This window comes from Gopherus flavomarginatus, chromosome 2, assembly GCF_025201925.1.
Source record: "Gopherus flavomarginatus isolate rGopFla2 chromosome 2, rGopFla2.mat.asm, whole genome shotgun sequence".
Lineage (NCBI taxonomy): Eukaryota > Metazoa > Chordata > Testudines > Testudinidae > Gopherus > Gopherus flavomarginatus.
In genome coordinates, this window is record NC_066618.1 from 127,037,621 (window position 1) to 127,062,464 (window position 24,844).

General features: G+C 41.6%; 1 protein-coding gene across 1 annotated transcript in view; it reads left to right on the top strand.

Annotated features, from left to right (window-relative positions):
- Window positions 1-24,844, top strand: part of TERT (telomerase reverse transcriptase) — a 115,479-nt gene that overhangs the window by 27,914 nt on the left and 62,721 nt on the right. The window contains exon 7 of the mRNA XM_050938130.1: window positions 1,661-1,756. Coding sequence (XP_050794087.1) covers window positions 1,661-1,756 — 96 coding nt within the window. The remainder of the gene's footprint in view (window positions 1-1,660; window positions 1,757-24,844) is intronic.

A 24,844-nucleotide genomic window follows, 5' to 3' on the forward strand; every position in this document is an offset into this window, starting at 1 on the left:
TTATTTATTTTACTTCTCCTGCACATTAAGCAGATGTTTTCAGAGAACTATCCAAGAAGACTTAAAGATCTCTTTCTTGACTGCTAACAACTAATTTAGACCCCATCATTTTGTATATATAGTTGGGATTATGTTTTCCAATGTACATCACTTTGTATTTATCAGTCTTGAATTTTATCTGCCATTTTATTGCTCAGTGACTCAGATTTGTCAGATCCTTTTGCCGTCAGCTTTGGACTAACTAGAGTAATTTTGTATCATCTGCAGACTTGGTCACCTCACTGTTTACCCCTTTTTGCCAAATTGTTTACGAATAGGGTGAACAGCACTGGTCCCAGTATGGACCCTTGTGGGGACCCCGCTATTTACTTCTTTCCACTGTGAAAACTGACCATTTATTTCTACCCTTTTGCTTCTAATCTTTTAACCTGTTACTGATCTGCAAGAGAACCTTCCCTCTTATCCCATGACTGCTTACTTTGCTTAAGAGCCTTTGGTGAGGGACCTTGTTAAAGGTTTTCTGAAATTTCATATACAATATATCAACTGGATCACCCTTGTCCACAGGTTTGTTGACCCCCTCAAAGAATTCTAATAGATTGGTGAGGCATTTCCCTTTACAAAAACCATGTTGACTTTTCCCCAACAAATCATGTTCATCTATGTATCTGATAATTCTATTCTTTACTATAGTTTCAACCAATTTGCCAGGTACTGATGTCAGGCTTACCAGCCTATAATTGCCAGGATTGCCTCTGGAACCATTTTTAAAAATTGGCATAACATTAGCTTTTCTCTGGTTACATAACAGAATTAGTAGTTCTGCAATTTCATATTTGAGTTCCTTCATAACTCTTGCATGAATACCATCTGGTCCTGGTGACGTTTTACTGTTTAATTTATCAGTTTGTTCCAAAATCTTCTCTGTTAACACCTTAGTCTTTAATATTCCTCAAATTTGTCAGCTGAAAAAAAATGGATCAGAGTTGAGAATCTTCCTCACATCTTTCACAGTGAAGACCAATGCAAAGAATTTCTTTAGCTTCTCTGCAACGGCCTTGTCTTCCTTGAGTCCTACTTTAGAACCTCAGTTGTCTCATGGCCCCACTGACTGGCAGGTTTCCTGCTTCTCTTGTACTTAAAAAAAAATTTGCTGTTCGTTTTTGTGTCTTTTGGTAGTTGCTCTTCGCAGGTTTTTAAGCCTGCCTAATTTTATACTTGACTTGCCAGAATTTATGCAGCTTTCTGTTTTCTTCAATTGGATTTGATTTCCAATTTTCAAAGGATGCCTCTTTTGTTTCTAATCTCCTCTTTTACTCTTTTACTCTGTTTAGCTATGATGGCTTTTTTTTTTTTTTTTTTTTTTTTTGGTCCTTCACTATTTTTTTTCAATTTGAGGTATACATTTAGTTTGAGCCTCTGTAATGGTGTTTTTAAAATATATCCATGCAGCTTTCAAGAATTTCACTCTTGTGCCTGTTCCATTTAATTTCCATTTAACTATCTTCCTTATCTTTTTGTAGTTTCCCCTTCTTGAAGTTAAATGCTACTGTGATGGTTTTCTTTGGTATTTTCCCCACCGTGCAAGGACTATTGATTATTGTTGCTAACTAAAACATCTTTTGCTGAATTTTATCATTTCTTTATTCTCGATATACAGGTTTCTACTTTCAAGGATTTTATGTCCCATATGAGATTATTTGTATCCCATCTGCAAGAGAGTACATCGCTACAAAATGCCATAGTAGTTGAACAGGTAAGTGTTATGAGACATTTCTCTTCAAATGAGGAAGAAAATCAAATAAGTTAATTCTTAATTCATATATTAGAGCGGGAGCTGATAGTGCCCCCTTTATTGAGTTTGCCTATCACTTTCTGTTACAAGAGATTCTTATGACCTTTTCTTTGATCATTGCTTGCGGCAGGCCTTTGATATTTGGGAAGGGGCCTACTGAGTGCCTGTTCTCTCTCCCTGGAAATTCTGTTCAACGTTTGTTTTTGTTTCTCAGGGTAGTTTTGGCAGTATGCAAATAAATAAATAAATAGTTTAAAAAACCTAAATATACAAGCATTTTAAGTCAAGCTGATGCTACTGCTAGAGCAACAGCAGTAATGCACACTGTCCTGCTGATGGAGTTGAGGAGCTGTCAGTGGCTGGGGCTGGATCTGTCAGCAGCTGGGGCGGGTCTGGAGCTGGAGCTGTTAGCTGCAAGGGCTGGAACTGTCTCCATCCCCCCAGTGTCTGGGGCCAGGTCTGGAGCTGGAATTGTCAGCCGCAAGGATTGGAACTGTCCCCATCCCCCCAGTGGCTACGGCTGAGCTGTCCACACCAGTGACTAGTGCTGTCCCTCTCCTGCAGCCGGGGCCAGATCTGTGAGCAGCTGAGGCTGGAGCTGTCCTCCCACCCCCAGTGACTGGAGCTGGAGTTGAAGCTGTTTCCCTCCAACTCCGGCAGAGGCAGGAGCTGTCAATCCACTGTGTGGTGGGGCTCAGGCTGTCAGTCTCCCCTCCGCAGTCAGCCCTTTCCCTCGGTTCTTTTTAGTGAAAGTCTCGGACAGGTCACAGCTTTCCATGAATTTTTGTTCGTTGCCTGTGACCCGTCCATGACTTTTATTAAAAATAACTGTGACAAAATATTAACCCTACTTATGATGCATGATTTGCGGGGGAGGGGTTGGGAGGGCTCAGCATGTACTTATACATAGTAAAATTTGTTTGTAGCATTTTCCTCTAAAGCAAAACCAAACATAGGAAATTAAAATAACATTTTAGATTGCAGAATGAAGCACTCCATAATTAGGAAATTCCAGGTTTACAGTTGCCTACAGTTAACCTTAATTCTTTGTTTTGACATCCAGCCGCACCCTCCAGGGCACATGCACTATGGTACAATCTTTAATTATGTGATTATATACTGCTTTTTTGCATAGGACCCCTGCCTCATTCAGTACATAGGATGGACATGTGGTGGGACCAACTTAAGGTTTCTTGTGTAACCTTCAGTTGGAATTTCTTAATTTTTGAATACTTCAACTTTGCCGCCTAAATAATGTTCTTCTAACATAGTTTTGTTGTTGTATGTAATGTATACAATATTGTTTTAGTCAGCCATTTTAGTAAAATTTCCAGTGCAATATGGTGACACCACAGTAGAGGTCGTGCCAGGTTCTTCATTTTAGTGGAGCTGATACAGTTCCCTAAAACCTGTATGTGTTTTGGAGTGAGAGAATTAATAATTGTCATTTGTGAACTTATCTGATTTTTCTTTTCCTTCAAAATATTGTAGAAAATTCAATTTGAGCTTAGTTATAGTTTTATTCCAAAAAACATTACATAGCAACATTGTCTTTGGACCCTTTGTAAATTATAATAAAACCATATGAGATATGAAACTTATGTATGTAATTCTTTAGTGTATATATAGTTTGAGAAAAGTTTGTTAGACGTTGTAACATGTTTTATGATCCCTTTTTATGGTTTTAAAAATTAACATTTTGGACACTGATAAGACATGTTAATAGTGTCGCAACCAAAAGAGTTTTAATAACACAAGTTATAATAAAATCTCTTTCTTCTGGAGTCATCAATCCAAAGGCAGAACGCTTAAGTTGACAGTGTATCAGAGGTACATGTTCCCACAATAATTGAAGGCTTCAGAAGATGTAACTGTAATACAGTAACTCCTCACAATGTTGTAATTATGTTCCTGAAGAAAGCAACTTTAAGAGAAACGATGTTAAGCGAATCCAATTTCCCCATAAGAATTAATGTAAATGGGTGGGTTAGGTTCCAGGGGCATTTTTTTCACCAGACAAAAGACTATATACACACACACACACACACACATACACGTGTATACACACACACACGCACACACAGTGTATTAGTTTTAAACGAACAATTTAATACTGGTAAACAGCTGTGATGATTTTGAAGCTTGGTTGAGGTGGTGAAGTCAGAGGGTGGGATATTTTCCGGGAAATGCCTTACTGCTAAATGATGAACTAGCAATTGGCTGAGCCCTCAAGGGTTAACTCATTGTTAATGTAGCCTCACACTCTACAAGGCAGCAGGAATGGAGGAAGGGGAGACGGCATGGCAGACAGAGACACACACCTTGTATGTGGGGGAGAGAAAGAGATGTGCATTGCTCCTTTAAGTACGTTAACACCACTCTAAGTACACTGCCTTTTAAAGTAGATCAACAAGCTCAGATGGCAGCTGCTGCCAGGAAGCTCCCTCCCTCCTGAACCCTGTCATGTGTCCCCCTGCTTTATGGAAGATGAACTAAGCAGGGTGAAAGAGCAGGGGGGAGGGGGACACCCTGACATTAGCCCCCCTCTCCTCCCCACTCCACACGGCAAGAAGGAGGCTCCAGGGAACAGCTTCAAGGCAGAGGGCAGGAGCAACACATGGCAGTGGGGGGAGGGACAGCTGAATTGCCAGCAATTGATAGCCTGCTGGGAGGCTGCCACACAGGGATCTTAAGGGAATGGGGAGCTGATGGGGGGCTGCTGGTCCACCCTGGTTCCAAGCCCCCACCAATTAGCTGCAATGGGCTGCTCTTCCTGCAAGCAGTGGACAAAGCAGGCGGTTGCCAAATGATGTTATAAGTGAGCATTGCACAACTTTAAACAAGCAAGTTCTCTAATTGATCAGCAACGTAACAATGAAACATTAACTGGGAGGACTTTAAGTGAGGAGTTACTGTATATTTTAACCCTATCTGGTTCTTTGTCTCTCTGGAGTGACTACACAACACACAGAGATTTCTGAGTCTGCTGCTGCCTTGTACTTCCATATATTTTAAGGCTAGAAGGGACCATTAGGTCATCTGTTGTTAAGTGTAGAGGGCTGGAATGTGTAGATGTGTAGAAAGAATAGTAAATATGGCAGGTGACCAGCTTGGCTTAACAGTGAAATCCTTGCTGATCTTAAATGCAAAAAAGAAGCTTACAAGAAGTGGAAGATTGGACAAATGACCAGGGAGGAGTATAAAAATATTGCTCAGGCATGCAAGAGGTAAATCAGAAAGGCCAAATCACAGTTGGAGTTGCAGCTAGCAAGAGATGTTAAGAGTAACAAGAAGGGTTTCTTCAGGTATGTTAGCAACAAGAAAAAAGTCAAGGAAACTGTGGGCCCCTTCCTGAATGAGGGAGGCAACCTAGTGACAGAGGATGTGGAAAAAGCTCATGTACTCAATTATTTTTTTTGTCTCTGTCTTCACAAACAAGGTCAGCTCCCAGACTGCTGCACTGAGCAGCACAGTATGGGGCGGAGATGACCAGCCCTCTGTGGAGAAAAGTGGTTTGGGACTATTTAGAAAAGCTGGACAAGCACAAGTCCATGGGGCTGAATGCACTGCATCCAAGGGTGCTAAAGGAGTTGGCCGGTGTGATTGCAAAGCCGTTAGCCATTATCTTTGAAAACTCATGATGATCCAGGAAAGTCCCGGATGACTGGAAAAAGGCTAATGTAGTTCCCATCTTTAAAAAAGGGAAAAATGAAGATCTGAGGAAGTACAGGCCAGTCAGCCTCACCTCAGTCTCTGGAAAAATCATGGAGCAGGTCCTCAAGGAATCAATTCTGAAGCACTTAGAGGAGAGGAAAGTGATCAGGAACAGTCAGCATGGATTCACCAAGGGCAAGTCATGCCTGACTAACCTAATTGCCTTCTATGAGGAGATAACTGGGTCTGTGGATGAGGCGAAAGCAGTGGATGTGTTATTCCTTGACTTTAACAAAGCTGTTGATACAGTCTCCCACAGTATTCTTGCCGGCAAGTTAAAGAAGTATGGGCTGGACGAATGGACTATAAGGTGGATAGAAAGCTGGCTAGATCATCGGGCTCAACGGGTAGTGATCAATGGCTTCACGTCTAGTTGGCAGCCAGTTTCAAGCGGAGTGCCCCAAGGGTCGGTCCTGGGGCTGATTTTGTTCAATATCTTCATTAATGATCCGGAGGATGGCGTGGACTGCACTCTTAGCAAGTTTGCAGATGACACTAAACTTGGAGGAGAGGTAGATATACTGGAGGATAGGGATATGATACAGAGGAACCTAGACAAATTAGAGGACTGGGCCAAAAGAAACCTGATGAGGTTCAACAAGGAGAAGTGCAGAGTCCTGCACTTAGGACGGAAGAATCCCATTCACTGTTACAGACTAGGGACCAAATGGCTAGGCAGCAGTTCTGCAGAAAAAGACCCAGGGGTTACAGTGGACAGGAGGCTGGATATGAGTCAACAGTGTGTCCTTGTTGCCAAGAAGGCTAACAGCATTTTGGGCTGTATAAGTAGGGGCATTGCCAGCAGATTGAGGGATGTGATCATTCCCTCTATTCAACATTGGTGTGGCCTCATCTTGAGTACTGTGTCCAGTTTTGGACCCCACACTACAAGAAGGATGTGGAAAAATTGGAAAGAGTCTGCCAGAGGGCAACAAAAATGATTAGGGGGCTGGAGCACATGACTTACGAGGAGAGGCTGAGGGAACTGGGATTGTTTAGTCTGCAGAAGAGAAGAGTGAGGAGGGATTTGATAGCTGCTTTCAACTACCTGAAAGGAAGTTCCAAAGAGGATGGATCTAGACTGTTCTCAGTGGTAGCAGATGACAGAACAAGGAGTAATGGTCTCAAGTTGCAGTAGGGGAGGTTTAGGTTGGATATTAGGAAAAACTTTTTCACTAGGAGGGTGGTGAAGCACTGGAATGGATTTCTAGGGATGTGGTGGAATCTCCTTCCTTAGAGGTTTTTAAGATCAGGCTTGACAAAGCCCTGGCTGGGATGATTTAGTTGGAGATTGGTCCTGCTTTGAGCAGGGGGTTGAACTAGATGACCTCCTGAGGGCCTTTCCAAGCCTGATATTCTATGATCCTATGATCATCTGACCTCCTGTACGATGCAGGCCACAGAATCTCATCCACCCACTCCTGTATCAAACCTGTATCTGAGCCATTGAAGTCCTCAAATCATGGTTTAAAGACTTCAAGATGCAGAGAATCTTCCATCAAGTGAACCGTGCCCCACACTGCAGAGAAAGGCGAAAACCCCCCAGGGCTTCTGCCAATCTGCTCTGGAGGAAAATTCCTTCCTGACCCCAAGTATGGCGATCAGCTAAACCCTGAGCATGTGGGCAAGACTCACCAGCCAGACACCCAGGAAAGATTTCTGTGTAATAACTCAGATCCCACCCCATCTAACATCTCATCACAAGCCATTGGGCATATTTACCACTAGTCATCAAAGATGAATTAATTGCCAAACTTTGGCTATCCCATTATACCATCACCTCCATAAACTTATCAAGCTTAGTCTTGAAGCCAGATATGTCTTTTGCCCCCACTACTCCCCTTGGAAGGCTGTTCCAGAACTTCTCTCCTCTGAGTTTTGTATGGTCCTTGTTCTTTAGCTGAAGGAGTAGGGACTTGTGCATTTAGATGTTGTGTTTCTGTGTTTCTTTGTTCAGTCCCCGTAGAAGCAGCTACTAGGGGTAAAATGACAAGTCAGGGCCCAGATGAGGATTTGAACTGATGTGGGGGGGAGTGTAAACATTTACTGTCATACATTTATGGCTATGCCTACAAGGCGTGGTTAGATGTTGACAGATGTTTGGCTAGGTGTGTGTATTCCCTCTGTGTGCCGCCCCAGCCTTGCACAGACAGCTGGCAGGGAAAACCTTGAGCAAACTGCCCAATGACCACAAACTCTGTTAAGGGACAAAGGCACCCAGCCAGGTTTATTGTCGATGAAGCATGACACTAGTATCCCACAGACTCTGCTGGACCACTAATACATGTATGCCTGTAACAATGGACCAGCTCAGCGAACAGCGGGACTTTCTATTCCTCCCTAGGCTAGACAAAGATACTCTCTCTGAGATACATCTTTATACCCTGATACAAACAAGTTAGTACTGCCCCTCTGACGTAGTTAGTTACTGCCCTCTAATGTGGCTAGTTATCACCGATCACCTTGTACATGTTGGTTTGATCAAAACATCTCTATTATATGCTGTCATCCTGACCTTATCTTTTAGGAGGGGTAAGTATGTTTCTGTTACCCTTGGGGAATGTTTCTATACCATCCTTGATATCAGAATGTTCTGGTACCACATGATATTGGGATGTGGTTGTGCGAGCACTCTGTGACTTCTTAGGAATGTGTATTTCTGCAATATGAGTCCTTTTCTTGCAATTCTGTGAGCAGCTCCTGCCTCATACCAGGCCTCTGATACAAGAGCTTATGTCTCAGGCTCTCTTCCTACTACACAAGATAGAGTCAAGGTTGTTTGGGTGCTTTTCTTATCTTAACACACTGAAAAGAAACTTAAATTTAACATTAGCTCTGACTTTACTGGGTTTATAATGCGAGGTTCAGCAATAATTCCATCATCCTTGTAATGACTTTTACTCTAAAACTACTGATACATACTCACAGCTTTAATCCATTTTAACATAGTCTTTTGTCTGGGAATTTCCTGTATTATTACTATTATCATGGAAACTTTTATACCTGAACACAAAAGAAAAAATAGAAAATTCTACCATGTGACATTTCTAATGATTTGAAAATACATCATATTAGCCTTAAATCAATTTTTCTTAAAAAATAGCTATTTAAAAGCAGATTCACTGGTATGCCAAAGTAGTCAGCGTGCACCAGTTATACTTGGTTTACAGCTACTTTGAATCACCAGAGTAGGTAAAGCATCTGAAGCATATTGGTGAATCTGACCTTTAACTTGCATTGACTTATTGAGACTGTTGCTATTTGAAGAGGGGAACAGGGGAGCCTGATTGCTGAGTCCTGATGTCTGTGAAATGCAGTGAAACTGAGGGTGCAGTGCCATTGGGACACTGATACCCAAACTACCTTGCCGCTATGGATTCTTCATATAAAATACAGTTTCGCTAGGTAATCTACTAATGAGAACTCTTGACATATGTCTAATCTCTCTCATATTACTGAGTCGATGTGAAAAAAATAGTTGCATGCCAATTAGCTAATTGTGATATCACAATTAAACCTGAGTGAAGAATGGATTTAAATTCTTTTATTCACTGACAATTCTAAAAAAGTATATAAAATTTCAGTTCAAGTGCAATTTTTCATTTAGATTTTGAGCATTTTTTGTTTTGAAATCTCCTTCAGTTTGTTTATTTTTTTAAAAAAATCCAAAAGTCATTTTGAACTAAAAGTCAATGTGTTTCATTTAGAAAATGTCAAAACAAAACAGACTTTTTCAGCATTTGTGTTTTTTACATAAACAATTCAGCAAAACATTCATGAAATGTTTGTGTCACAAAATCTACATTTTGTTGGTGAAAAAGAGTTTCAACCAAAAAATTTCTCTCAGCTCTAATCACAATGGCCTCACTTAGGGGTTATTTGAGCTGTTGATCTGAATCTGTCTGCATCTTGTATAATCATAACATTGAGATATAACAGCTGATAATAACTTAGCCATCAAGTCTTAATTAAGCTTCAGATATAGTCTGTGGAAATTTTGAAGTGTCTCTTATTTAAAAAATTTGGAACAAAGACTAAAATTTAGCATCTGTGTCAAAGGGGACCCAATTTTACATTAATTTTAATTTATAAACTAAAGGATTTGCCTGTAATTTCTCAGATATTCCATTCATATTCAGAATAAATGCTGTAAGTTTCATAGATTCCAAGCCAGAAGGGACCATTGTGATCATCTAATGTGACCTCCTGTGTAACACAGGCCATAGAGTGTCCCCAAAATAATTCCTAGAACAGCTTTTAGAAAAAATATCCAATCTTAATTTAAAAATGACAACCCTCGGTATGTTTAATGACTGTAACTGTTAAACACTTATGTCTTATTTCCAGTTTGTTTTGTCTAGCTTTAAATTTCAGCCAATGGATTGTGTTACACCTATCTCTCCTAGAATGAAGAACCTATTATTAAATATTTGTTCCCCATCTTATTGATTGTAATCAATTCACCCCTTAACCTTTTAAAGCTAAATAGATTGAGCTCTTTGAGTCTATCACAATACGGCATGTTGTCTAATCCTTTTATTATTCTAGAGACTATTATCTGAATTCGTTCCAATTTTTCAACATCTTTCCTGAATTGTGGATGCCAGAACCGGACACAATATTCCAGAAGCAATCACACCAATTCCAAATACAGAGGTAAAATAACCTCTCTACTTCTATTTGAGATTCCCCTGTTTATGTGCATCCAAGGATCACATTAGCCCTTTTGGCTACAGAGTAATACTGGGAACTCATGGTCAGCTGATTATTCACCATGACCCCTCAGTCTTTTTCAGAGTCTCTGTTTCCCTGGGTAGAGTTCCCCATCATGTAAGTATGGCCTACATTCTTCATTCCTAGATGTATACATTTACAGGTGTATTAAAATACATACTGTTTGCGTCCAGTTTACCAACCAATTAAGATTGCTCTGTATTACTGGTCCTCTTCATTATTTACCAATCCTCCAATTTTTGTCATCTGCAAACTTTATCATTGATGATTTAATTTTTTCTTTTAGGTCATTAATACAAATGTTTAAATAGCATAGGGTCAAAAGCAGATCTGTGCATGACCCCATTAGGAGCACACTCACTCAATGATGGTTCTCCATTTACAGTTAAATTTTGAGACTTATCATTTAGCCAGCTTTTAATCTATTCAATGCAATACTAATTTTATATAATTCCAGTATTTTTAATCAAAATGTCATGCAGTACCAAGTCAAATACCTTACAGAAGACTGAGTATATTACATCAACACAATTACCTTTGTCAATCAAACTTGTTATCTCATTAAAAAAAATAAAAAATACCAAATTAGTTTGACAGGGTCTGTTTTCCATATACCCCTGTTCATTGGCATTATGTTACCTTCCTTTAATTCTCTATTAATCAAATCTCATATCAGCTGCTCCAAGTTTAATACTGCATACTATTTTTTATGCAAAGCAAAGAGGTTTAATCCTTGCCTTATATGCAAAATAGAACTCAGCTTTAGCTACAAGGTTGCAACCAGTGCTTCCAAAATGTAGCTTTATAAATCTACCAGATTTTCTGTTCTTTTTTGCAATATTTCTTTATGTAGAATCTTATCTTGGAGGTTTATCTGGATACCACTTCCAGAGGCAACTCTCATTGAAGCTGCTTTTAGTGAGATGAAGTTAATAGAATTCCTTTAAAGAGTAAAAGGACCTAGACGAATTAGAGGATCAGACCAAAAGAAATCTGATGACGTTCAACAAGGACAAGTTCAGAATCCCATGCACTGCTATAGACTAGGGACTGAGTGGCTAGGCAGCAGTTCTGCAGAAAAGGACTTAGGGGTTACAGTAGACAAGAAACTGGATATGAGTCGACAGTGTGCCCCTATTCTCAAGAAGGCTAATGGCATTTTGGGCTGTATAATCAGGGGCCTTGCCAGCAGATCAAGGGACATGATTATTCCCCTCTGTTTGACATTGGTGAGGCCTCATCTGGAGTACTGTGTCCCGTTTTGGGCCCCACACTACAAGAAGGATGTGGAAAAATTGGAAAGAGTCCAGCGGAGGGCAACAAAAATGATTAGGGTGCTGGAACGCATGACTTCAGAGGAGAGGCTGAGGGAACTGGGATTGTTTAGTCTGCAGAAGAGAAGAATGAGGGGGAATTTGATAGCTGCTTTCAACTACCTGAAAGGGGTTCCAAAGAGGATGGATCTATACTGTTCTTAGTGGTAGCAGATGACAGAACAAGGAGTAATGGTCTCAAGTTGCAATGGGGGAGGTTTAGGTTGGATATTAGAAAAAAAAATTTCACTAGGAGAGTGGTGAAGCACTGGAGTGGGTTACCTAAGGAGGTGGTAGAATCTCCTTCCTTAGAGGTTTTTAAGGTCAGGCTCGACAAAGCCCTGGCTGGGATGATTTAGTTAGGGATTGATCCTGCTTTGAGCAGGGGGTTGGACTAGATGACTTCCTGAGGTCTCTTCCAACCCTGATATTCTGTGATTCTAAAGAAATTATCAGCTCTCAATAAGGCAATATCCTCACACATTCTGGGAATTATTGGGAAGCTTAAGGCTACAGCACCACAACTTGGAATTTTCAGGCTTGGTAAACTCTTCAATTCTTTACCTAATTTTGTTCCAGTGGGGACCCAGAACCTCATTCAGGCTTTTTCCACTAGATAATGATATCTTGCCAATCCAGGAGTCTATTCACCAAAGATTAAACCCTTTTTCTCTTTCAGTGACAGTTACCTAACCAACAAGTGGGCTCTAAAAAAGAAAAGGGATGGCTCATGGAGTTTCAGAATGCCCCTTTTATAAACTCCTTTAAAATCTGTAATCTGTTCCTGCAGAAACTTCTGTTTAGAAAGTATATATTATAGTCACCACCACAGACAGATTCTCTTATTTCCAGATTCCTTGTGCTTGCCAAGGGGGAGGGATAGCTCAGTGGTTTGAGCATTGGCCTGCTAAACCCAGGGTTGTGAGTTCAATCCTTGAGGGGGCCATTTGGGGATAGGTCCTGCTTTGAGCAGGGGGTTGGACTAGATGATCTCCTGAGGTCCCTTCCAACCCTAATAATCTATGATTATATCAGAGGTTTCCAACTATTTCTGGATCTCTACTTTAAATTTGTCAGTAAGGCACACTCTTTAGTTTTGCTTGAAGTGTCAGCTGTCCTGCTCCAGGAGTGTAGTACTCTGACTTTGGGCTTGTCTGCGTGACCCTGCATTTCTTACTCTGCTGGGTTGTGAATTGCAGTACATACTGAAGTAGTGCGCTGTAACCGCCCCATGTGAAGGCTGTGGCATGAATTAAAAAGTGCTTAGTTCACGATAATGTAGTCCTTTTAGGACTATGTTAACGCAAACCAGGCACCTTGTAGTTGGCAGCAGCAGCAGCATCTTTATGGGGCAGTTACAGCGCACCACTTTTGTGCATGCTGCGTTTCACACCCCCGTAGTCCAGACTCTGATGTAGTGTAGACATAGCCTTTCTCTGCTTCATTTATCAACAAGCTTATACAGCATACATCCTATGCTTCTGTCCAGCACTATTCCAAGTAATGACCCTAGGTCTTTATTCTGCACTAGGAGCAAGACTGAGGCAGGCATGCAAGTATACAATGTAACTGGATGACCTTTTAGCAAGTTTCATCATTCAACGTCTTAATGCTTCATATACAGCAGACTGTCAGGTTTTTGAACAACAAGGTTTCAACATCAACCACCAGAAGGTCCTTCCTAGTACATTTCAAAGAGCTCCTTCATCTTCAAATATCTTCATTTCCGCCCCAAAGTTGAAAATTTTAGGCCAGAGTAAGTTAAATTTCATATTTAAATAAATTGGGGATTGCTGCTCTGATTGTAGTGGCCTGGTGGGGACTCTGAGGAGGGATAGCACTCATGGTGAGCAGTGTCACATAATTCCAAGGTCTTTGCAACATGCAGTAAATGTAATGTGCCATATTAGCCATGGCTGCTTAGTTAGACTTCTTTTGTTTTGTTCTAACCTGTTAATTTTAAGTTTCAAAACCAGTTGGATTCTGGGTCATGTACCAGACAGGGCCGTTTGATCAGGCCTGCTTATGTAGAGAGCAATGCAAGTTTACTGGGTTACTGGAAAGAGAAGAATGGAAATTCAATCAGAAAATATTTGAGCAAGTACAGATGGTATCTGCCCCAGGGAATGGGGTGAAGGGTCTGTTTGTATCCCATTCCAAAAGACCTTAGTCTCTGCTGTTCTTTGAGGGATGGTCCCTATTGTATTTCACTGAGTTATACATTTGCACCATGTGTCTGGAGCCAAAGAATTTGAAAGCACTGTCTGTTGGTCCGTGCATGTGTCCTGACTTACCTCATGTCTGCATCTGAGGGATAAAGGGTGAGCAGATGGATCACCGCTCCACTTCCTTCTCTCCGCTGCACCTCACAGGACATTTTTGCTCTCCTGAATCCAGAATTACCTCCTGCATTGGGTGCCTCAATCTCCAGGGAGATAATATCAGACTCCTTCCAGTGGTTGATTCCCTTGGCGGTATCACTGGTCCCATATGTGGAATACATTTCCCCTCCAATGGTACTGCTACTGGAACTGGAATCAGCCTTCTCTTCATTCGGAGATTCTGAACCATGCAATGAACCTTTCTTCCCCTATCCTACGTGTCCTCCACTGCCCAAAAGACCTGCACCAGTTTGTGACCAACCTCTGCCTCATCTAACTTAGCCACTGGTACCCGTGCAATGGGGGCCCCTATGACCACGTATTGACCCTCTCCTACTGGTTGTGCTGGGGGCCTTGGGACCAGTATTCCCTTGCAGTTTTGATCAAATCTGCAAGGGAGTTACCCCTTGCTTTTCTTCTAGTGGGATTCTCAGATCTGCCCCCAGATCCAGTGGAGGAGGAGGAGGAACATTACACTATGGATCAGAAAGTTTGCCATCTTCATCCTTGGATGAAGAGGTGACTCCTTCATCTCCTCTCCCCTCCAAAAAGATTTCAGGTAGTTCCAGAACCTTCTCCCCAGAGTTGCTGGAGAGCTTCAGATTCCTCTTGAGGAGTTCCAGGACTCCAAGCACAACTCTTAGACATTCTCCACTCATCCACACCCAACAGAATAGCTCTCCACATTAATGAAGCCATACTGGGGGCAGTGAGGACAGTTTGGCACACACTTTCCCCCTGCACTCCTACCCCCAAAAGAGCGGAGAAGTGTTGTTATGTGCCAGCCAAAGGAGGGGAATGTTTGCTTTCTCACTCTGTTCCCAACTCATGGGTTGTCCATGCCGCTTCTAAAAGGGCTAGATAGCAACATCCCGTGTCTACTCCTGCGACAAAGAGAGCAAATGTCTGGATCTGCTAGTGAGAAAGATCATGTCATCATCCAGCCTCCAGTTCAGGATAGCCAATTATCAGGTGCTAATTGCTAAATACAATTTCCTGAATTAGACCAAATTTCATAGAATATCAGGGTTGGAAGGGATCTCAGGAGGTCATCTAATCCAACCCTCTGCTTAAAGCAGGGCCAATCCCCAGACAGATTTTTGCCCCAGATCCCTGAATGTCCCCCTCAAGAATTGACCTCACAACCCTGGGTTTAGCAGGCCAATGATCGGACCACTAAGCTATCTCTCCTTCTGGACTTTACTGACAGCTTTCTGCAGCAGGACAGAGGTCAAATAGCTGTAGGCAAACTGATAGCCAGAACTGCACTCCAATCTGCAGTCAATGCTGCTGATAAATCTAGATCTATGGCTACTGCCATTGTCATGCACAGGGAATCATTGCTCCATGTGTAAGAGGGGCCAGAATGCCATCAAATACCTCGTCTTTGATGAATTGCAGCTCTTCAACCAGAAGATGGACAAGTCCCTCCATACTCTGAAGGACTCCAGGGCTACCCTCTGCTCACTGGGGATATACACTGCTGCCCTAAGAGAAAGTTTCACCACCATTGTTCAGCTCTAGACATATGACTTAGCAGTTTTTCCATCAGAGGTCCTGTGAACTACCATGGAAGAGACCGATGGTTCAAAAATCCCTCTTCACTGCACCATCTGCAACAGGATCTGCATCTCAATTTCAGTCACCCACTTGACATTATTTTCGATGGGAGCTCGAGAGCCACAAAACATTTAAGCCCAAAAATTCCTGACCTTCATACACCATTTGAGGGTCATCTAGCACTCTTTTTCAACACTTGGAGTCCGATAACAACAGACAAGTGGGTGCTGAATGTCATCCACTCTGGCTACACAATAATTTTTGCATCCCTGCCTCCTCCAAAATCTCCCTCACCATCCCCCCGCCCCTTCAGGACCATTCTCATAAGAGTATTTTCAAACAATAGGTGAACTCCCTTACTGCAGCAAGGAGCAACAGAACATGTTTCTTCTCAATACCAGCAAAGTGGGTTTTACTCAAGGTACTTCCTGGTACCCAAAAAGGGCAATTGAAGACCAATCATTGACCTCTGTCATCTTAACTGCTTCATTCGCAGACTCATATTTTTGAATGGTCATGTTGGCAGCTATAATCCTACCTTTAGAAAAGGGCATGTGGTTCACGGCTCTTGATGTGAATGATTCCTACTTTCACATACACGTTCATCCTACCCAGAGAGACTTCCTTAGATTCATGGTGGGCTCTAATCATTTTCAGTACAGAAAACTCCCCTTTAGAATAGTGACTGCCCCCAGAATCTTTTCCAAGATATTCTCTGTAGCAGCAGCCCATGTCAGATGTGATCATCTCATTGTCTTCCCCTACCTCAACGATTAGCTCCTTGTCACAAAGTCCTGCTAGGAAGCCTATGTGTCAACTTTCATGATGCTATGTCTCCTTTCTTCACTAGGTTCCACCATAAACACTGATAAATCTGTTTTCACCCCTACAATCTCTGTACTTCATCAGGGCAACCTTGAATTCTATCACTGCAAGAGTGTACCTGCCCCAGGACAGATTCCAGTTACTGAATAATATCATAGCTGACATCATAATCAGTATGCTTACCATGCTTGATCACATTCACTACTCTTCCCCCTCAGTTCCTGGCGCCTTTGTCACAATGTCCAACCCTGCTGGCACCCCAAACCTGGCCCTGCCAGCACCACCTCAGCCTGTGCTACTGCCTGAGCAACCAGTGGTCTTGCCTAGATCCTGTTGGCTCTGGCACCAGTTTTGCTACTGCTACTTGCAGCTCCAGATAACCAGAGGCCTACAAACCTGGATACCATGGAGATGTTTACATGAATGATTAAGATGATATCCCTGCAGATTACATACAGACTAGTGGAACATCACCTGATGAGAGCATTACATCCCCACCAGGTGAATTCCACTAGCTTCAGGAACAGCTGAACAGGATGGTGAATAGACTCAGCTGTACACTGCTGAGGCGCCAACTGAAAACTTGGTCCTTTATTTCACATCTTTTGGCCAAAAACTGAAGGTTAAAATTTCCTACCCACTTACTGTGTCTGTTTGAATCAGCTGGAAATGTCTGGCTTTACACCCTCATCGTCAGCAGCCTTCAGTAGATACAATAGGCTGTATCTGGTTCCTACTCAGGACTTTTCCTTCTTTCCTTACCACTCCAATGCTAAGTTCCTGATGGCTGCAGCAGCTGTTGAGAAATCTCACTCCTCTTCTGTGACGGAGAGAGGATGCAGACTGACCCGTGTCAGCATTAAGGCATGTTTCTCTAGGTCTGCATATTATCAAGGAAAGCTAGCACATTACCAATATGGCCTGTGGGAAGCTACGTTGCCCATCTTGGATTTGGTCCCTGAGGGAAGAGAAATAGCTGGTGAAAGATCTAGCTTCAGAAGGAAAGATTGCAGCCTCTGACCCTTCATGGACTTCAGTTAGCTTATGACACTTCTGCCTGCTGAGATCTCCTCTGAAGAGACACTTCTGGTTGAGAACATGAGGCCTTACTCCATGCCTGGCCTAATAGAGGATTTGCCTTTTGATGAAAAAGACATTTTCAGTGAGAGAATTTACAAGACTCTGAGGAGCTACCATAAGGTCCTTTTGGCTCAGCTCAGCCTTCTCAAGGACCCACCATTGTACACTTCCTTCAGATAATACAGACTAGCTTTGTCAACCAGATGTGCCTTTGCACCTTAAAGAAAGCCATGGCTAGCATCTCACCTAGTTTATTCTCTGAAATAGCAAGGAAGCAGAAGACCCACTGCATTGTCTCCACCCACATTGCTGCATTTGCCTCTAACTTGCAGGTTTGACATTATGATTGAGAGCCACATATCAGCATACTGCACACTATACCCTTTCTCTATAGTCTCTTTATTGTGTGTGTGTTTAGGGGTCATCTGCAAAGCCTTGTATGAGATCACATTGTATCAATGGGTATGTCAGAGTTACTCCATTGAATTCATCACCTGAACATCTCCTAACCTCGCCTTTCCCAATCCTTTTCCAGGATCCTTTTCATGAGACCTCTTCTTGAAGAGTTGTCAGCTGTCTCCAATCCAAGGGAGCAAGAGGGGAGGTTCCTCGGAAGTTTCTGAGGAAGAGCTTCTATTCAATACTTTGTGATCCACAAGAAAGGAAACTGCCTCTCCCAATCCTATACATGAGAAGACAGAACAAGTATGTAAAGATCCTGTAAGTTCAGAATGCTCTTTGTAGATATAACCATCCCCTCCGTGTCCAAGAAGATGGGTCTTCAGCTCTCCATCTCAAAGTTTCTTACTTCCAGATAGGCATTATCTGCAAAAAATACCTATGTTTCTACATTGAGAACAAACACTTTCAATGCACATTTATCCTCTGTGGCCTGTCAACTGTGTTTAGAATGTTCACAGTGTCTCGCAGTAACATCAGCACATCTGAGAAAACAAGGGGTGCACTGTTTTTGCCTGCTTGGATGACAGGTTCCTCAAGGCCAGTTCATGTCAGGAGCTCCTTCACTCAGTAGCTCTAATTTGTCACTGGTTTCATGTGCTAGGATTGGAAAGCAGCTGGAAAAATCACACCTGGTCCTGTGTCAAAAGAGAATATTGACCATAGGAAGAGTTTTCCTCCCAGAAGAGTGATTTCTTCAGATACTATAAGCTGTACAGCTCTTTTAGCATCAGCTATGCCAAAAAACAAGTTTCACCCTCAGATTTGTCAGGTGCATGATCATGATCTCTACATTTGATACTCCATGCAAGGCTTTACCAGAGAGCCTTACAACATTAGCTGGCACAGGTGCACATCCCAAACAAGGACAGAGCAGAGGCATATGACTATCCCATCAGAGGTGTTGCAAAAACTCTCTTGATGAAAGCCTACAGAGAATGAACTAGCAGGAATATTATTCAGCCAACCAACTCCAATTGCACTGGTCACAAAAGACACATGCACGTTCAGCTGGAAAGCTCACTTTCAGGATATGCTATCTTAGGATCTGTGGAATTCACAAACACTCAGACAACATGACAGCATCCTGGCACTTTGGGATATACACTGAACACACATCCTTTTTGTGATGCCGGTAGAGCAGGTGTCAGCTCATGCCAGGGCCCCAGGCCTTAATGAACACTGACAAATGCGTAGCTGGAAACCAGTTTGGCTTACTTATGGGTTAGTATAGTTAAAATAGATATTAGTGTTTATAGGAATATGTTCAATGTTTAGACTTTATGGAATACTTGTAGGATGCTGCATTTATTAATCCTACTTACAATATGCGTAGTCCCTGGTATAAAGTTATACTGAGTGTTTGCATTGTAAACCTCTGTAATTGTGTAAGTCACCAAACAGGAGAAGCAGCATTGAAGTAAAGTATTTGTCCTGCAGACAAGATGCCTCACTGAAGGTAAATGAGGCATTGTGTTCCATCAAATGACAAAGACATTGGTTGCATTCCTCACTCCCTCTAGGGAGACCTGCACATGAACTTATCCCACTGGCTTGGAATTGGCGGTGAAAGCAATAAAAACCCCTGACAAGGAGATACTGAGATTTGTATGCTATCTGGACTCTGAAGGGCAAAGATCCCTAAACATAAGCAAGAGATCCCTTGCTGCTTGGCATGGGTCAGCCCTGAAGGACATACGAGCTTCTATAATAAGCAGCTCCATATTATCTTCTTAAATCTTAGACTGTAACTCATTTGTGTGTGTGTGTTTCCTGTTTTAACCTTGTAAATAACTCTCATTTCTTTTCTTAGTTAATAAATCTTTAAGTAGTTTATTACAGGATTGGCTACAGGTGTTGTCTTTGGTTTGAGAGCTGTGTACAATTGACTTGTGGTGACTGGTCCTTTGACACTGGGAGTAATCTGGATATTGTTGTGATTTTTGGTGTAAAGTGACCATCTGTCACATAGGCCAGCTTGCTTGGGTGTCAAGATAGACTGTAATACCCAAGGGGACTATCTGTGACTCCACGGTAAGACTGTTATAGTGCTTTAGTAGCTCACACTTGTTACTGGGTTGGCGAAATCTAATTACAGAATATACAGCCAATTTGGAGTTTCTGCCCTGCGTTTTGACAGTCTGCCCTGAGGTTGGCATTCTCAGTTGTGAGCCACTCCACACAGCTTCACACTTCCTGCCCTCTCGGGGCAAATGGTTTAGATCCCTGATGAACAAAACTTTTTCAGGGCTCGCTCTGCCTATACCATCCATGTTCCAGTAGAGGGAACTGACAGAACAAAGAATAAACATCTTCAAGATGAATTCTTGGAACCTACCTCTTGATCAGTGGAAACAAGTGTGATAGCCTATCCTTAGATGGCCAGACCTGAGATGTGTTTGTTATGAGAAATGAAAATTTACAGAATGCTAAGCAACAAAACTAATTTTACTTTTTCATTTATTTTGTTTTTTCCAAACTATAATATTAGTTTGTTCCAAGTTTAAATATTTTTCACCCTTAAATGAATTCAAAACTGTTTTTAAACAATTACACTATACACTTGCCTGTTCTAAACCAAACTTTGTGCTGCAGCCTCTAAACCTACATTACAGACCACTAGTTACTGAATTACCTGATTTGGATTTATGCCTGCAAGTTTAGAGGACAGGTTGAAACTAGCTGAAAAGTTCCTTTCCAGCATAATGTAATATGAAATTATAAGGTAAATAGAAAGTCATATTCTTCTTTTATGTAGTCTTGTGCAACTCCTTCCATTGATCTTTGTTTATCAAAATTGTATCACTATCAAATAGAACATGGAACTCATAATTGGCTGCCAGGCGCAAGGATAACATAAAGCGATTTTTTGTGGTGGAGGGAAGTATTTTTCCCCCCTTCAGGCTTATAAATGTATAGGTGGTCATCCTCTGCCACAGAATTATGGTAGAGTGATAGCAAAGCCATAGTTCAGGTTGTATACCAGAGAATAACGGGAAAAGATTGGAAATATGCTAAATATTTTATGCCAGAAAAAACATACAACATAGAGTGTTCAGGGACTTAATTTTCTGTGCAATTGGAATTTTTAGGGATGTGATGTATTTAAAATATTTTAGTATTAAAAATGGTTGTTTTTTGATGTTGGATCCTTAATGTATCACTTTTATATACATGGAAATTCTACAGTAAACCTCTGAAGTAGATTACTATATATCTATAGTTTACAAAAATACCAAATTTATGTTTTTCTCTGTTGTGATTTTTAAGAATAATGTTCTTTAAAAGTGTGGCATTAAAGGTATGATGATTTTATTTTGCTTAGGAAGCAACCCATGTCAGCATAGTGCTACATAAGAACATAACATAAGAACGGCCATACCAGGTCAGACCAAAGGTCCATCTAGCCCAGTATCTGTCTACCGACAGTGGCCAATGCCAGGTGCCCCAGAGGGAGTGAAGCTAACAGGCAATGATCAAGTGATCTCTCTCCTGCCATCCATCTCCATCCTCTGATGAATAGAGGCTAGGGACACCATGCTTTACCTTTCCTGGCTAATAGCCATTTATGGACTTAGCCACCATGAATTTATCCAGTTCCCTTTTAAACATTGTTATAGTCCCAGCCTTCACAACCTCTTCAGGTAAGGAGTTCCACAAGTTGACTGTGCGCTGTGTGAAGAAGAACTTCCTTTTATTTGTTTTAAACCTGCTACCTATTAATTTCATTTGGTGACCCCTAGTTCTTGTATTATGGGAATAAGTAAAAAACTTTTCCTTATCCACTTTCTCCACATCACTCATGATTTTATATGCCTCTATCATATCCCCCCTTAGTCTTCTCTTTTCCAAGCTGAAGAGGCCTAGCCTCTTTAATCTTTCCTCATATGGGACCCTCTCCAAACCCCTAATCATTTTAGTTGCCCTTTTCTGAACCTTTTCTAGTGCTAGAATATCTTTTTTGAGGTGAGGAGACCACATCTGTACACAGAATTTGAGATGTGGGCGCACCATGGTTTTATATAAGGGCAATAATATATTCTCAGTCTTATTCCCTGTCCCCTTTTTAATGATTCCTAACTTCCTGTTTGCTTTTTTGACCGCTTCTGTGCACTGCGTGGACATCTTCAGAGAACTATCCACGATGATGCCAAGATCTTTTTCCTGACTCGTTGTAGCTAAATTAGCCCCCGTCATATTGTATGTATAGTTGGGGTTATTTTTTCCAATGTGCATTACTTTACATTTATCCACATTTAAATTTCATTTGCCATTTTGTTGCCCAATCACTTTGTTTTGTGAGATCTTTTTGAAATTCTTCACAATCTGCTTTGGTCTTAACTATCTTGAGTAGTTTAGTATCGTCTGCAAACTTTACCACTTCACTGTTTACCCCTTTCTCCAGATCATTTATGAATGAATTGAATAGATTTGGTCCTAGGACTGACCCTTGGGGAACACCACTAGTTACCCCCTCCATTCTGAGAATTTACCATTAATTCCTACCCTTTGTTCCCTGTCTTTTAACCAGTTCTCAATCCATGAAAGGACCTTCCCTTTTATCCCATGACAGCTTAATTTACGTAAGAGCCTTTGGTGAGGGACCTTGTCAAAGGTTTTCTGGAAATCTAAGTACACTATGTCCACTGGATCCCCCTTGTCCACATGTTTGTTGACCCCTTCAAAGAACTCTAATAGATTAGTAAGACACGATTTCCCTTTACAGAAACCATTGCTCAACAGTTTGTTTTTCGAAGTGTCTGACAATTTTATTCTTAACTATTGTTTCGACTAATTTGCCCGGTACCGACGTTAAACTTACCGGTCTGTAATTGCCGGGATCACCTCTAGAGCCCTTCTTAAATATTGGCGTTACATTAGCTAACTTCCAGTCATTGGGTACCGAAGCCAATTTAAAGGACAGGTTACAAACCTTAGTTAATAGTTCCTCAACTTCGCATTTGAGTTCTTTCAGAACTCTTGGGTGAATGCCATCTGGTCCCGGTGACTTGTTAATGTTGAGTTTATCAATTAATTCCAAAACCACCTCTAGTGACACTTCAATCTGTGACAGTTCCTCAGATTTGTCACCTACAAAAGCCGGCTCAGGTTTGGAAATCTCCCTAACATCCTCAGCCGTGAAGACTGAAGCAAAGAATCCATTTAGTTTCTCCTCAATGACTTTATCGTCTTTAAGCGCTTCCTTTGTATCTCGATTGTAAAGGGGCCCCACTGGTTGTTTAGCAGGCTTCCTGCTTCTGATGTACTTAAACATTTTGTTATTACCTTTGGAGTTTTTGGCTAACTGTTCTTCAAACTCCTCTTTGGCTTTTCTTATTAGGCTCTTGCACTTAAGCTGGCAGTGTTTGTGCTCCTTTCTATTTGCCTCAGTAGGATTTGACTTCCACTTTTTAAAGGAAGTCTTTTTATCTCTCACTGCTTCTTTTACATGATTGTTAAGCCACGGTGGCTCTTTTTTAGTTCTTTTACTGTGTTTCTTAATTTACGGTAGACATTGAAGTTGGGCCTCTATTATGGTGTCTTTAAAAAGGGCCCATGCAACTTGCAGGGATTTCACTTTAGTCACTGTACCTTTTAACTTTTGTTTAACTAACTCCCTCATTTTTGTATAGTTCCCTCTTTTGAAATTAAGTGCCACGGTGTTGGGCTGTTGAGGTGTTCTTCCCCCCACGGGGATGTTGAATGCTATTGTATTATGGTCACTATTTCCAAGCAGTCCTGCTATAGTTACCTCTTGGACCAGCTCCTGCACTCCACTCAGGATTAAATCTAGAGTTGCCTCTCCCCTTGTGGGTTCCCATACCAGCTGCTCCATGAAGCAGTCATTTAAAGTATCGAGAAATTTTATCTCTGCATTTCGTCCTGAAGTGAAATGTTCCCAGTCAATATGGGGATAATTGAAATCCCCCATTATTATTGGGTTCTTAATTTTGATAGCCTCTCTGATTTCCCTTAGCATTTCATCATCACTATTACTGTCCTGGTCAGGTGGTCGATAATAGATCCCTAATGTTATATTTTTATTAGAGCATGACATTTCTATCCACAGAGATTCTATGAAACGTGGATTTGCTTAAGTTTTTTACTTCACTTGAATCTACATTTTCTTTCACATATAGTGCCACTCCCTCCCCCCAGCATGACCTGTTCTGTCCTTCCGATATATTTTGTACCCCGGAATGATTGTGTCCCATTGATCTCAGTCCACCAGGTTTCTGTGATGCCTATTATATCAATATCCTCCTTTATCACAAGGCACTCTAGTTCACCCATCTTATTATTTAGACTTCTAGCATTTGTGTACAAGCACTTTAAAAACTTGTCCCTGTTTATTTGTCTGCCCTTTTCTGATGTGCCAGATTCTTTTTTATGTGACTGTTTATCATCTGATCCAGCCCTTACTGGATCATCTTATCCTCTTCCATCCTCTGTTCCTGACTATAACCTGGAGATTCCCTATCATCAGACTCTCCCCTAAGAGAAGTCTGTGTCCGATCCACATGCTCCTCTGCAGCAGTTGGCTTTCCCCCATCTCCTAGTTTAAAAACTGCTCTACAACCTTTTTAATGTTTATTGCCAGTAGTCTGGTTCCACTTTGGTTTAGGTGGAGCCCATCTCTCCTGTATAGGCTCACGCCATCCCAAAAGTTTCCCCCGTTCCTAATGAACGTAAACCCCTCCTCTCTACACCATCGTCTAATCCATGCATTGAGACTCTGAAGCTCTGCCTGCCTACCTGGCCCTGCGCGTGGAACTGGGAGCATTTCTGAGAATGCCACCATAGAGGTCCTGGATTTCAATCTCTTCCCTAGCAGCCTAAATTTGGCTTCCAGGACATCTCTCCTACCCTTCCCTATGTCATGGGTACCTACATGTACCACGATCACTGGCTCCTCCCCAGCACTACACATAAGTCTGTCTAGGTGCCTCGAGAGATCCGCAACCTTTGCACCAGGCAGGCAA